General features: G+C 43.8%; 1 protein-coding gene across 4 annotated transcripts in view; it reads right to left on the reverse strand.

The window, feature by feature from the left end:
- bnc2 (basonuclin 2) overlaps nucleotides 1-14,676 on the reverse strand; it is a 167,810-nt gene that overhangs the window by 80,754 nt on the left and 72,380 nt on the right. For 3 of the 4 annotated variants that reach the window (XM_056370710.1, XM_056370701.1, XM_056370736.1), the window contains exon 3: nucleotides 12,725-12,787. The exons of the other annotated variant lie outside the window; for it this stretch is intronic. In XM_056370710.1, coding sequence (XP_056226685.1) covers nucleotides 12,725-12,787 — 63 coding nt within the window. The remainder of the gene's footprint in view (nucleotides 1-12,724; nucleotides 12,788-14,676) is intronic. 4 annotated transcript variants of the gene reach the window in all.

The following is a 14,676-nucleotide window of genomic DNA, read 5'->3' on the forward strand; positions in this document are numbered from 1 at the left end:
TAAAGTACATATACAGACCAATCTGCCAAATGCAAGCAGATGATATGATTGTGTTCTCCTGAGTACGCACACACACACACACACACACGGAAGATAGACATACACATACGCACACACAATTGCTTCACACCCCCCTTGCCTCACTTCCTTCCTCCCTCCCCTCCCTCTGCGGCTCACTCTGCATGTGTCCTGTCATATCTCCTTCGGCCCCATAATTGTCCCAACTTATGGTGTTTCTTCCTGCAAGCCACAGTTTAGGGGAAGTGAAATCCTTCTAAGTGACTGTCACAATGCATCAGCCTCAGGCGAGGGACACACGCCCGCTTGCTCTTCTCCCCCTTCCTCCCTCCCTCCTTCAGTCCCCCTGGCTGCCTCCCTCCATCCCCCCTCTCTATCCCTCACTTTAAGTGTTTTTCTTGCTGATATGCTCCACTTGCGCTTTCACTCCATCTCTCTCCATCGCTCTGTCTCTCTTTTTTTTTTTCAATGCAGTCACCCTCCCAACACTCACTTCACTTCCTCCCTCTTTCACTCTCTCGTTGTCTCTGTCCCCTCCTTGCATTTAACCTGAAGGGAGGGCTGTGGTCACAACATCACACTGTCATTATGCCCTGGCTATGACCTGCTCTCCGCATAATCCTTGCTCCCCCGGACTCCACCAGCCAGGGGAAGCAGAGGTTGAGTTGGCATCTACTTCCCATTTCCTATGAAGGGACGATCACTTCTTGACACACTTTCAAACGCAAAAACACACACACACACACACACACACACACACACACAGGAGCTAAAGGAGATCAGTGTGTGTTCTCTGGACAACCAGTGTGACCTTTGTCATGACCCTGACATGTCACAACCCTGTGATCCATGTGTCACTTCTTCTTTGCCTCTGACCTTGGTCTGTCACCCAGCAGACTAGACACAAACACCCTGTTTCTCTTGTTGCGCCTCACTACACACGAAAACAGTGACTGGTCTTTCCTGTCAACCAGATGTATGATCTATTCTAAGTTGATTTTTATTATGGATTAGTCTGGAAATGACTTCCTCGCTTGATTGTTTGGGCTATAAAATGCCAAAAAAGGGAAAAATGTTACAATTTCAGTCCGTCTTCAGATGTCTTATTTTGTCCAAACAAACATCCAAACATCCAAAAGACCAAGAAAATGTGCAAATATTCACAATTGAAAAGCTGCAACCAAAGAAATTTGTGTCATTTTTGTTTAAAAAAATTCAAACAATTAATCAATCAACCAACCATCTAATGAACTAATGATTTCAGTTCTAATTTGGACACAGTGGACTCCAAACAGAAAAAAAGGACAGAAAAATAAGATTACAGTAAAATAACATAAAAATCTTACACTGACTATAGCACAAAAGGGCCTAACTAAATCAAGCAAACAAAAGTATAACAAATCGTTGAATAACAGCATTGTGGTTTGAACTAGCGAGACGTGCTTATTTTGGGCCACAATGATGTGTGTGTGTGTGTGTGTGTGTGTGTGTGCAGCCGTATGTACTGTATGTGTGTTTAGGTGCTTTTTTCCTCTTAGGTGTTGTTCTGTTAGGCCTGTCAAGACCAAAATCGCTGCTTTATTGAGCATTTTATTGGAGCTGTGGACAGATCAGTCGCCCATCAACCTTTCACCGACCAATCATGTGCAGTGAGGGGAGGGACCTGGGAGGTCTGGCAGAGACGGACACTCGGCAGGGGAGGTGGGGAAGGGTGGGGGGGGGGCAGGCGGGTGGTCACTCACTCATCACTTGGATGCAATCCGGCAGTCAGTGTGTGTATATGTCTGTCTGTGTGTGTGTGTGTGTGTGTGAGACGAGAAAAGGGTCAGTCACTGGTCACCAGATGGTAACTGTTTGGGCTGGACCACAGCAAGCAAGAAAGAGGGGGACAGTCTCTTTACTCCCCTTTCCCTCACTCTCTCCCTCACGCACATACAACAAACCGTGAGAGTGACGGGTGATAATGGAGCAGACACTAACAAATCTGCACCTCTTGGCTAGGGGCCTTGACTCGGACTCAGAGAGCAGACAGTCTGTCCGACTCATAAGCCCAAGTACAACACACCACTACATACTCGGCAGACAGAGGGACCAGTGACCCTTACTGTGCACCGCTCAGTTTCCAGAGGCACTCATTTGTTGTTAAATGACATTTACACCAGTGGAATTCACTGTGGTTAGCTTGTAGATGTATAAGCCATTGCCTCGTGGTACAGGAGTTTTAAATACAGCGAGCTGTGCAGGACCTTGTCACTGTGTGTGGCCTTACAATGTCCAGGCTACTGCTGCTCTGGATATTAGCTCTTCTGTATGTCTGGCTATTAAATACCAATCCCCAGCCACACACACACATACCACTTCCCTTTCAGTCTCAAAGTCAGGGACATAACAGTTTTGGCTGGCGAATATTGTGTGGGCCACAAGAAGAAGGAGAGAAAAACCAACTGTTCTTTTAGGTGAAACCTTCCAGCTGGAGACAGAAGAGGGGGAAAATAGAAACAGGCGTTTGCCAGGACAACCGAGGAGAGCAAAGTTGCTTGAAGGAGCACTTGTGACTGAGCAAAAAGTGTGTCAGGGAAAAGGGCGAGTCAATTGTACAAAGAGTGGAGACAAGCATGTGAGCTGGAGAACAAAGTGAAGCAGAAAGGGAGGAAAAATCAGCGTGTGAGCAAGTAAAGTGAAGCAATGGGGAAGGAGTGAAATAGAGTGAGGAGGAGAAGTTAAGAGAGCAAAATTGTAAAATACAGAAAAAGGGAGAGAAAGAAAGTCGAGAAGTGCCAGCAGCTGGACTGCTCCTGCTAATTCAGCACTTTAACAAATCAATGCCACTTGAGGAGTACAATCCGCACCCTGAGCTCAGCTAGACACATCAGTGAGACTGTAGGCGTGTTTGTGTGTTTTTTTGTGTGTGCGTATGTGTGTGTGCGCGCCTGGAGGGTTGATGATGTTGGTGTGGGGTCGTTCACAGTAGTCCACATTAAGGTCCAGTAATGTGTTAATTTATAACTCTATCGCCCCAGACGCCTGCATTATCCATCTGTGTCACACGCCAGGCCTACGATATCTATCATCCAGAGGGGGAAAAAATTGGCCAGTCCAGAGAGATTAAGCCACTAGTCGCACAATTTCTTCTTTTTTTCCTTCTTTCTTTTTCTTTCTTTTTCCCTTTAGCCTTATCTATTTCATCCCTCCACACCCCTCTCCCTTTGTCCTCAGCTCCCCAGGTCAGGGTGATCAATTAAGGCTTGACAGACTTCTCAGTCCTGGCTGACCACTGGAGCTCCAGAGGCCTTCCAGGCATCACTATCTACCCAGAGACAGAGCACTTACACTGGGCTTTAACACCCTCCCTCTCCCCTGGCCCTGGAGGCCTGTACGGGTGGTTGTTTGGATATCAGTGATCAGAGACTGAATTACGCTTCACTGTGACCTTAAAACGAGCTATCACTTACAGCAGATTGACAAAACAGATTGTAATAATAAAGAACTGAAGTGTGTGTGTGTGTGTGAGTGTGTGTGTGTGTGTGTGTGTGTGTGTGTGTGTGTGTGTGTGTGTGTGTGTGTGTGTGTGTGTGTGTGTGTGTGTGTGTGTGTGTGTGTGTGAGCTGAGAAGACAAAAATTGGCTCTATTTGAAAAGACCCTTGACGCATATAAGTCAATGACACATAGCCTGGTCTGTCATAACATTACCAGAGCTGTAATTTTACAGGTTTCCACCACCGGGTTCTGGGCAATAATGTTGATATTTCCATAAAATATTATGTAGCAGTAAAGTATACTTTTTCCCTGTTGACGCAATGTATTACAGTTGTCAAAACATGCAAACAACATACTGTATTTCTTGAGTAAACATGGCAGTGTGTGCGTGGAAGTGTGTGTATGTATGTGTTTGTGCGGGTGGCTCATGCTCTCTCTGTCAGTAGCAGCAGGCACTAATAACACACAGGGGGAAATGATCAATACTTACCCTCTCTATTCAATTTCACAACATCACTACTATCACCAGGCGCACACACACACACAAACACACATACACACACACACACACGCACACATACACACAGCAACAGCAACTCAGGCACATATGTTTACGTAAATACGCCGACATGAATGTAAAACAAAAGGCCTTTGACTAACGTAATGTAGCCAGAGGGCTGGTTAAAGCAGGAGAATTGGCTTTGGTGTGAATGTGAGCGATGCATTAATATTTATTTTGTCAGAAATACTCCCCTCTATCCTGGGAGAGAGGTAGTGAACATGAGATACAGAGGCTAACGGCGGGAGGAGGGTGGGGGGGTGGGGGGATTTCTAGGAAAGACAAGCTGGCAATTCCACCTTTGAAGAGTGCAACAGTCATCACGAGAGGAGAAAGGGAATCTGCCCATTAAGACTAAGTGGATGTCTATTAGATCATGGAGGTAAGGAGGTGGGCATTTACCATCAGTCCACCTCACAAACAACCTTGCCTGCCCCTGGACCATGCCAACGGCTGTGAGTGTAATACACAGCCGTCATGTTGAGATCCTTTTAAAGTTTCTGATAAAGTTAATGGAGTTTCTTTTTTTCTTTTTTTTTTTTTAATAAATGGCTCTCTAAACTTTAGTAAATGTACTCATCCTCTATTTAAAAGTATTTATTCCACTACCAGGGACGTCACCTCTGCAAAAAAGGAAGGCAATTAAAAGACTATCAAAGTCACTACCCAGTCCTATGAGATCAAACAAACCCTCTGCCCTCTTTCTACTTCTCTCTCTGTCTGTCTGTCCCCTTCACTCCCCGCCCCGTCTTCCCCAGTGTAAAACCCCCCATTCTTATCACTGCGGTACAGTTAATCCTCCCTCTCTCCTCCTCCTTCCATCGCGGCGTCCCTCAGGGGTTACGTGAAAGGCTAAAAGGAGGGAGCACATTTGCCACTTGTCTGCGACACATAATACGGAGCAGGCAATCAACTTTGGCTTGACATGTATTTGCTCATCTCTGGGACACACACACGCGCGCACCCCACCACCACCACTGCTGGGAAATTGAGGGGTGAGGGTGTGGGGTTGGAGGGAGGGAGGGAGGGAAGGAGGGGGGAGCCTAAATTAACACTTGACATTCAATACGGTCAGGTCCTTAATTGGCCAGGGCCTTCCTGAGAAGGCAATTTTCTATTCCCCAAACTGCCCCCGCACTGCGCCATGTGCCAGTGTCATCTGTGTATGTATGTCTGTGTGTGCGAGTGTGTGTGTATGTGTGTGTGTGAGGAAGAGAGAAATTGCATCTGTGTGTAAGTATGTGCCACAGAAAAACTGAGACAATGTGTGTATGCATATATCCGTGTGAGTGTGTGTGTCTGTGTGTGTCTGTGTCTGTGTATTTGAGCCAGGGCCCTGTCCTGAGAGAGGCCCTCTGGTCCCTTTCCTCTCTCTAATGAGGCTGGATGAATTAGCGCTACGTGACATGATTTGAACAGCGGTGGCCCCCACTCCCCCTAACCCACCCCTCCTTCAGCCCTCCCCTCCTTCCCCTCCTTCCTCTTTGTCCTTCTCCCCTCCTCATCCCGTTTTTTTTTTGTTTTTTTTTCTTAAAGCAGTGACAGGCATCTGGTGGCCGAAAAAATGCCAGGAGCAACCCCGCGGCTCTCGCCTTTATGCATGCTGCTGCTGCTGCTTTATGCTACGCACATACACACAGACACACGCACAACTAGGCATCAGACACACAATGAAATACTTTCGCCTTCCTCCCGTTCCTTTTCCACTCGCACACGCAAACTCACTTGCACTTCCCCACGGATCCAGTTACAGTTGATGTTATTACAGCTTTCAACCTGAGAGGTATTAGGCTTCCTTTAACCGATCTGACAGCATTTACAACACAGGCAAGTCGACGCCTCTAATCGCCCCTGTGACTTCAGCCTATTACCAATTGATCTCAAAGAGAGCCTCCTCCTCACCTCCTGACTGATGCTCAAGCTGTCGGCTCCTTTTACTCTTCTTTGTCATAATGCGCTATCTTTCTTAGCCGCTGCATCCTGTAAACCTGACTGCTCTTAAAGTGCTCTCATTTCACTTTTTTTTTCCCTGCAATAAATCTTACAGCCCTTTGCTTATGATATTTTTATTATTAATGTCATTGAGATATTTGGTCGCAAAATGATCAGGCACAAAGGATCACCTTTGCCCTCGTGAAGCCCAGTTTTAGACAAACAAGATGCTAAATTTATCATATTAATGGTTCTGCAGAAAAATAGCAGATAAATCCCTTGTTGCCTCCCTTTACAAATCTAAACTGATCAACAAACTCTGAAGTAATGGCCTGGATAAAGCAAACAAAAGCTGCAGATTTTTTTTTTTGTATTTGGAGGAAACATATCAAATGGATTAAATGCCATGAAATATTAAATGCCAGTCAGAGTCACACACATCATGCAGCGGACAGCGCTCCAACAAAGCACTTATCGCTGAGTGTGTTTCCCGACAATGGAAGAGGCAGCTCAGGCCATTTACAGAGAAAACATCAACAGTATACATGTGCGTGCGGCTGTACCTGTGCCTGCGCTTATGTGTGTGTGTGTGTGTGTGTGTGTGTGTGTGTCAACAAAACAAATACATCTTCCGCTTTTAACACACACAAGAACTGCTTTCTCCTTACAAGAATTCTCACTTTGTCCCGTTGTTAAAGAGTGACGCCGTCACCTCAATCGCACAATAAATGTCACAAGAGGTGAACGGGCCAACAATGTGCGATGCCAGAGGTCGTGCATTGGCGGCGGCCTCCCACCCCGGGCTGTTTGCCGCGGATACAGGGTCAGACCAATTGATGTCTATCACAGTAGGCTAATTAGATCATTTGTGACTTAATTGACATTATGGATTGTTAGAAGTGAAGTGCACCGCTGCTCAATATGTGATCATCTCACACATGCAGATGCCTTCAATTCAGCTTGTGTGTGTGTGTGTGTGTGTGTGTGTGTGGGGCGGTCGCATCCAAGTGAATAGGTATGCTCAGTGACAACACAACACACAGTGCCTTTCCCATCCAGCCCACACACACACACACACACACACACACACACACACACACACACACGGTGGTATACACACACCACATTCACAAAAACAAAAGCCACCCAGAGTCTCAGATTGCCAGAAAAACACGAGCTGTGGGATGCCAAGGCAGCTGCATTTAACAGTGGCCATTAAATGTTATTAATCCAACAGAGCAAACATCTTTACAAAGTCAGCAGAGAGCGCAAACAAATGCTTACACATGTTGCTTTAACACTTTGTTCACAACAAAAAGTAGCTAATGAGTTTAGACTTGAGTTTTTTTTTTTTTCAGAGGGTTAAAATGACAACATAGTAAGAAAGCAATTTACACAATCTGCATGAAGACAAGACGAAATAGGAGTGTGTGAAAGTGGGCATCTGTGTCTGTCAGACTGCATATCTTTGTATGTGTGTATGTGTGTGTGTGTGGGTGTGTGTGTGTGTGTGTGTGTATGTGTGTGTACGTTGGCTACAAGCCTACCACAGCCTGTACCACTAGCCTCCCTTCTCCAGAACCTCCTTAAAATCCTCCCTGGGCCTCTAGCAATCAAATCTCCACGGTAAGCTGGAGACAGAACAGAACAGAGTGGAGAGATAGATGGAGAGTAAAACATGGGAGCGAAAAAAGACTGAGAAAAAGCAATGAAACAGAAAATAGTGGGGGGGAAAGGCCTCTCTCCTCCTCTTCCTGTCACACATACACATCAGCCACAGAGTTCAACTTATGCATTAAGAGATGTAATAGCTTTATTCTCCTCACCTGACACGTGAGCTGCAGACATGAATTCATTGTGTTACCTGTTGGGAAACTATTTTCTTTCCACAACAGCTTTGGTAATTTGCCAGCACGTCGAAAATGTACAGCACAAACAAACACACACACACACACACACACACACACAAACACACACAAACACACACACTCTCACACACACAACAGCAGTGTCGGATTAGCAGGGGAAAGAGAGGGAGTCAACCGTAGGCTCTGAACAAAATTACCATCATTATCCATAACCATAAATAAGCCTGATGATGATGATGGTTTTAACAATAATAATAGCAATTCACCCTGAGTGCTTTTTCAAATAACAGTGACAGCATTAGCCACATCGCTAAGAGAAAAATGAAAGGCTCGGTGCCTTGAGAGCTCGTCTTCGTTGCCATTGCTGATGGGGCAAATTGGCAGGCAGAGCGAGCAGACAGGGGTCCTTAAAGACGGATGTAAAAATAGTAGGCTGTCGATTTGCCCGTTGAGCTGGCGCAGCTCCAAAGAAAACAAAATAACAGGAGTTGAGGAATAACAGGAAAAGGGAGAAGCCGTGGTGAAAGTATGCCCGAGTTCCTGTCACTTAGCACAGGTCACACCTAATGTCACCTTCCTCTGGACACACAACGGGAAAGAACAGCCTCTCTCAACAATGTCTCTGCCATATGGTCATGTCTTAAAATACTGCAGGCCGCTGCCAAATGTATACGTTTCCTCTGACTCGCTCTTTCTCTTCTCACTTAAGTCAATTATGTGTGATGATCCTCTCCGCTGGTGGCAATCTGTGGGTCACCGAAGCCAACACGGGCCCCTCCCAGCTCTCAATCCCCCTATGACCCCTAGTACTGCCACTTCACACACAGACAAACACATACACACACACACAAACAGATAACACACAAAACACAACTATACTTCAGCCCTTTCATAACTGCCTGGACCTTGGTGACAGCTGCTACATTCCTGCTGTGTCAGATTGTGTGTGTGTGTGTGTGTGTGTGTGTGTGTGTGTGTGTGTGTGTGTGTGTGTGTGTGTGTGTTGCTGCCCTGGCTCTATGCTCATGTCCCCCTCATTAGCCAGTGGCGGGGTGGTGACATCCTGAGCGACTGGCCCTTCAAACACACACTTCCTCTTCACACCGGCGACTTCTCCCCTCTGCAGGAAACTACCCAAAGACAAATAACCAACGGCCTTCTTTTGAAAGGGATGTAGAAAATGAAAGACGGAAAAACAGGGTGTAAAGAGTGAAGTCGTCCAGTAGCTTAGCCGGGAAAAAAAATTAAAACAGGAGTAGGACAGTAGAAAGATGAAAAATATATATTTGTGATCAAACTAAAATACATCAAATTAATCTGTTAAAAAACAAAACAAAATGGTGCAAAACTAGCAAAAGGAAATTCACTCTTTTCCATCCAATTTGACATGTATTTCTTCAAGTTGTAATTTTATACATAATAGTGGGGGTTGAATCACATTACTAAGGCCCCCCCCCCCCCCCCCAATAGATTTATTTAAAATGAATCATTATTGATATTGTCAAAAATGTTTCACATAACAAAAGAAGACTGAAAACAACAGAAGGAAATAAATATTGTATTTCTTTCCTTTCGCATACACATGCCCACACAGGACTAAAACAAATCCCTGGGAACGACTCAGCTACAGTAGATTTCACCACTCAGCCCCCTGATAAGAGGAGAGCAGATGGCTCTGCATTTCTATCGTTCCTCAACGCTCAACACACACATAAAACACGCAGTACACTGCCCTGCCAGACATATGATAAAGAAACCCTTTTTGACTGCGTCTCTACACTGTTCTGTGTCCTCTCCATTCTTCAGGCATTCACCATGGCAGTGAGGCAGCCGTCTCCTCAGGACAAACAGGAAACAGCTGACATGGAGGCCGTGAGTGATGCTCACATGATGCTTATTGATCGCTGGTTGCCCCGGGTCGCGCACGCAGACTCAGGGTCGGTGCTTATCCATAACGCTGATCCTGCAGGGCATTACTGCACGGCTACAGAGGTTACTGTATGACCCAGGTCACACATGATCATGGCCATGTGTGAGGTGGATTTTTTTTTTCTTGGCAAGTTCATGCAGATACTATAAAGATCAAATTTGAATTTTTTTTTAAAGCTTATGAAAGTAAGAGATGGTGAAGCAAAAGAAAGGAGAACGGAGATGTCTGCATGAGGAGTCATGAACAGTCTGACATTGTAATACACCAGAAAAACAGAAAACACTGACGGGATTAAAATCACGAGTATTGATTTTATCCACTTAAACGTCTTACAAGAGTATGTACAACAGAAAAATATTTACTAAATGTCATGACAGAGAAACAGATTATATTAATATATCTTCAGGTTTCAATAAAAGTGAAAGGATATGCTTGGTGAGTCAATTATTTTAAAAAAGAAAAAAAAAAAAGAAAAAAAATTAAAAAGCCAGTTGAAACAAGTTTAAAGTAAAAATGTTGTGGACGTCATATCTCCCTGGTTGGTGCCTGGGTAAATATAGTGGGGACCACAGCATGAATGGGACCTTGTGCATCCTCCTACTCCGTCAAACTAGATGGGCTCTTAATAGTGCACACACACACATACGGTAAATATACAAGTAGCTGCCGCCACCTTCCCACTCAGTCTTACTTGTACATTTCTGTGCTCTCTCCTGCAGAAATAATGCTGCCTTCAGGAAACACTCACATCTTCATGGCTGCATATGCACAAAGACTGAGGGAGATGCCCGCTGACTGAATGCCACTGTGGCCTTTCTCAGTGCTGCTTATGTTATCTGGACCTTCTAAACTGGCCGACAGCACTGCAATAACTACGTTAAACAGCATAAGAGCCGACCACAACTTTACAGTTAGGGACAGGCGCTATGAAATAGCTTTGGTGGTGAAGAAGTAGCTTTAAGAAACATTGCGCTCCTTCTAACAGTTGTCCTTGTGTTATTGCAACTGATAATCCTATGAACGTACTGCATGCATGCAACACCCGAAATGGTCCTCTGTTACACAGGTTCAATCTCAAGAGCCTCTCTCTATAAAGACAGTAGCTGCAGAATAAAACGATCGGATTTAGCATCCAGAGGATTGGTGGTGGAGATATAGTTTTAAGTAGGAAAGATAGTCGAGAGGAGAGAAAGAGGGGGTTGGCGTGTGGAGGAAGAAGAGAAGGAAGGAAAAGACAGCGAGAGAAGAAGAAGCAGTGAGAGACAGAGACGTAGTAGAAGAAGAAAAAGAAAAAGTAGTAATGGGGGAAGCGGTGCGTGTCTTTTCTGCAAATCTCCTCTTTCACCTCTGCTCTCCTCCAGCTCTCTAGCCAAGGCCAGCCAAGAGACACTTCACCTCGCACCCGCACACACATGGAGCCAGAGCCAACACACAGAAACACACACACAGAGGGAGAGGACACACACTCACTAAACTGCTCTCTCTCTCTCTCTCTCTCTCTCTCTCTCTCTCTCTCTCTCTCTCTCTCTCTCTCTCACACACACACACACACACACACACACACACACACATACACACACACACAGACACGCACTCACACAACTGGCATATGAGTATTTAGCCACCCACTCAGAAAAATAAATGGCAAAAGCACAGACACGAATGCCTTTAACGCACACATGCACACACGTAAACTTCAGTGTCAGAACACACACACACACTTGACACCAGATACATGTACGTATAGGCATCCATATGCTCTGTGTGCAACGACCCATCAAAGACAGACATGGAAATAATAACAGTAGAGTGTAACGACACACACACACAAACACACACGTTCACTCACTGTGGATAATGCTACACATATGCATCAAATCACTGCCTCCCAGTCCCACACAATGGTAAGAAGCAGTGCATGTGCACCACATATGCAACATGCAGCATGTCTGTACCCCACTGTGTAAGACAATGTGTGCAAACACACACACACACACACACACACTCACCGCTGTAAGTATATCAGTGTGTTAATAGGCAGATTAGCACACTCTGTGATCTGCACTGAGGAGGATAATAACAACCCCATTTCTTCACTCAAACAAAACAAAGCAGAGCATGTTATTCCATAAATATGTCTGTCATCGTGCCCTCAGAGCTCACAGCATCCACTTTCAGTGGTTTAACAAGAACACACAGGACTGTATAGGCTGCATAGTGCATTCAGAAATCAGGGAAAATCAACAAATATCACTAATGAAAAGTTAAAATATGACACAAGATATGAAAGCAAGAAAATATTAAAGAAAGATGTAAATGGAAGAACTGAAGCCAAACTTTCCAAATTTACATTCAATATTTAAGGGGGAATTTTTTTTTTATAAGCCTACAAAACATATTTGTATGATCAATGCCAAAATGCCTGCTTAACAATTTGACACTGTCTTAAAAACAAATGCAATCTGAAACAATCACTGCATGTTTTTTTTCAAGTAAAAAAAAAAATTAACATTACTTATAATTCTATCTATCTATATTGATTTTATCATAATGTTTTACTGCCTTTTTGTTTAATTTTAATAAAGTTTTGGGATCTTAAATTTGTTAGTGCATGATAATGAGGAAAAGGAAAATGCTGCAGGCTTTAGAGTACAAAGTCAAAGAAAAATTTAGTGTGGCAAAATGCATGCACAAATTAAAGATTTAACACTCTAAATCTTAATAAAATTGTATTAAAATTATTATTATTATTTCTATTATTATTATTATTATTATTACTATTATTACATAAAAGTCAACATGTATTTGTAATTTATATTCTACATCATAAACCCTTGTAAATTCCTTGGATTATATGTGGACATAAGAGCCTCGGTGTGGGATGGAGCAGGCAGTACTGAGAGCAGACAGAAGCCAGGCGAGCTGTAATGCCACTGTACCTCTTCCAGGTCTCGGCCCATAGTCGACCTGTCGCACTTCAAAGGAAGCCGCGTTACAGCACCCTTGCAAAAAGAAAAGGAAGAGGCTATTTTAGAGGTAGTTTCAGACTGAAGACATGCACTGATTTCTTTCTATCTTTTTTCTTCTTCTTCTTCTTTTTCTCCGAGGTCTGCTGTAAGCCTGGGTGGCAGCATCAGATCCTCAGGTGGAAGTCAAGGCACATTTTTTACGAGCTCGTCTAATCCCTGAGTTGTTCCCACATTCCTCCGACCAGAAGCAGATGAGAAAATTGAAAAAAAAAAAAAAAAAAAAGAGGAAAAAAAGAGACGCGGCCTGCGGCTCCTGTATTGTGGAGGAATTATCCCTGATGAACCAATTAGGCTCGTAGCATCACTTAACTCCGGGGTTTTTAACTTGCAAGGGTCGATATTCATAGCCAAGCATGTACAGCAGCGGGTCAATTAAGGCTCCAAATATTATCACTCCGTAATGCCTGGGAAATAATTCAACTCCTAATTAATGTTTTTACATTTTTTTCCCTCCATAAAAACAATTCTGAAAGTTCCCTCTTGGAGTGTTTTGTAAAAATGTGCACCGATTTCTGAGAAAATAAGCAGTATTTATCGAATCCATTTCATTGATTTCATATAAATTGCATGCTGTTTATGCTGTTTCCTGTTGACACTTGCGTGGATTATGATGGCTGTAAATCTCCTGCTATGTGACTTAGAAAAAAAAAAAGTTTCTTCAAAGATTAAAAGCCCATTAAGGCCTGTTATGAAAGGTGTAAATTATTCACCCACAGAAATGCCTTCATCGCCACTGTTGTTAATTTCGTTAGTTTAGAGAAACACACAATAATGAGGAGCGACTGCATGTAGATGAGGTTGTCAATATGTAATCTTAACACACCAAAGTTAATAAAACATAAAGAAAATTATTTAATTCAGCTTCATTTTCCACCAGTTTCTCCAGCTTCTAAAAGCACAGCAGAATATTTAGAGCAGGGAAACGATTCATTGTCTTGACGTCTCAGTGAATGTGTAAATGAATGAATTTATTAATTCTGAAATAATTTACAAATAAAATGAAAAATACGAAAATGTCTCAAATAAAGGAGTCAATCACAGAGCTGATCTAACCATTTTTAGGAGACATTCGATTTCAAATTGATATCAATTTTCTTTAGGTCATTTTTCTTTACGCTGAAAGAGGCAGGTGCAACATCAGATCTCCTGTTTCATGATTTGATCATTAAAATCTTTGCTTTACTTTCCTCACAGTCGTCGGTCACTGATGTTCTGCAGCGAGATGATCAGACACCTGCTGTAAACCACAGCTTATTTCTGTCATTCAAAATCATACACTCACGTCTAAGTGAAATTAATTTTTTTTTTTCATTTCAGTCTTGCTTTGTGTGTGTGTGTGTGTGTGTGTGTGTGTGTGTGTGTGTGTGTGTGTGTGTGTGTGTGTGTGTGTGTCTGTCTGTCTGTGTGTGTGTGTCTGTGTGTGTGTGTGTGTGTGTGTGTGTGTGTGTGTGTTTGTGTGAGACAGAGAGCGAGAGAGAGAAAGAGAGAGAGAGGGAGAGAGGGAGAGAGAGAGAGATTTACAGGGAATTTCAAAAGCATTAGCAAATGTTTTGGCTTGGTGATGCCCTGCACCTCACCACAGCCGCATCTGTCCTGAACACACGGCGCAGGGCTGTTTTGCGTCTCTATCGATCAGATGGAAATATAATTTGGCCTAACAACGATAAAAAAAAAAAAATACCGCATCCCTCGTGCCACCTTGTTGATCTTTAAGGGAGAGAGAGGGGAGATTTGGAAACACAAGCCCATAACCCATTTTCTCTCCTCCAACACCCCAGGGTGCGCCAGCCTCGGCAAACACAAAGTCATTATCGGTTAGATTCCAATAAGGCGAGTCTGTCAAGGAACAGGCTTCCTTCGGA

This window comes from Seriola aureovittata, chromosome 3 (genome assembly GCF_021018895.1).
Source record: "Seriola aureovittata isolate HTS-2021-v1 ecotype China chromosome 3, ASM2101889v1, whole genome shotgun sequence".
NCBI classification, from domain to species: Eukaryota; Metazoa; Chordata; class Actinopteri; order Carangiformes; family Carangidae; genus Seriola; species Seriola aureovittata.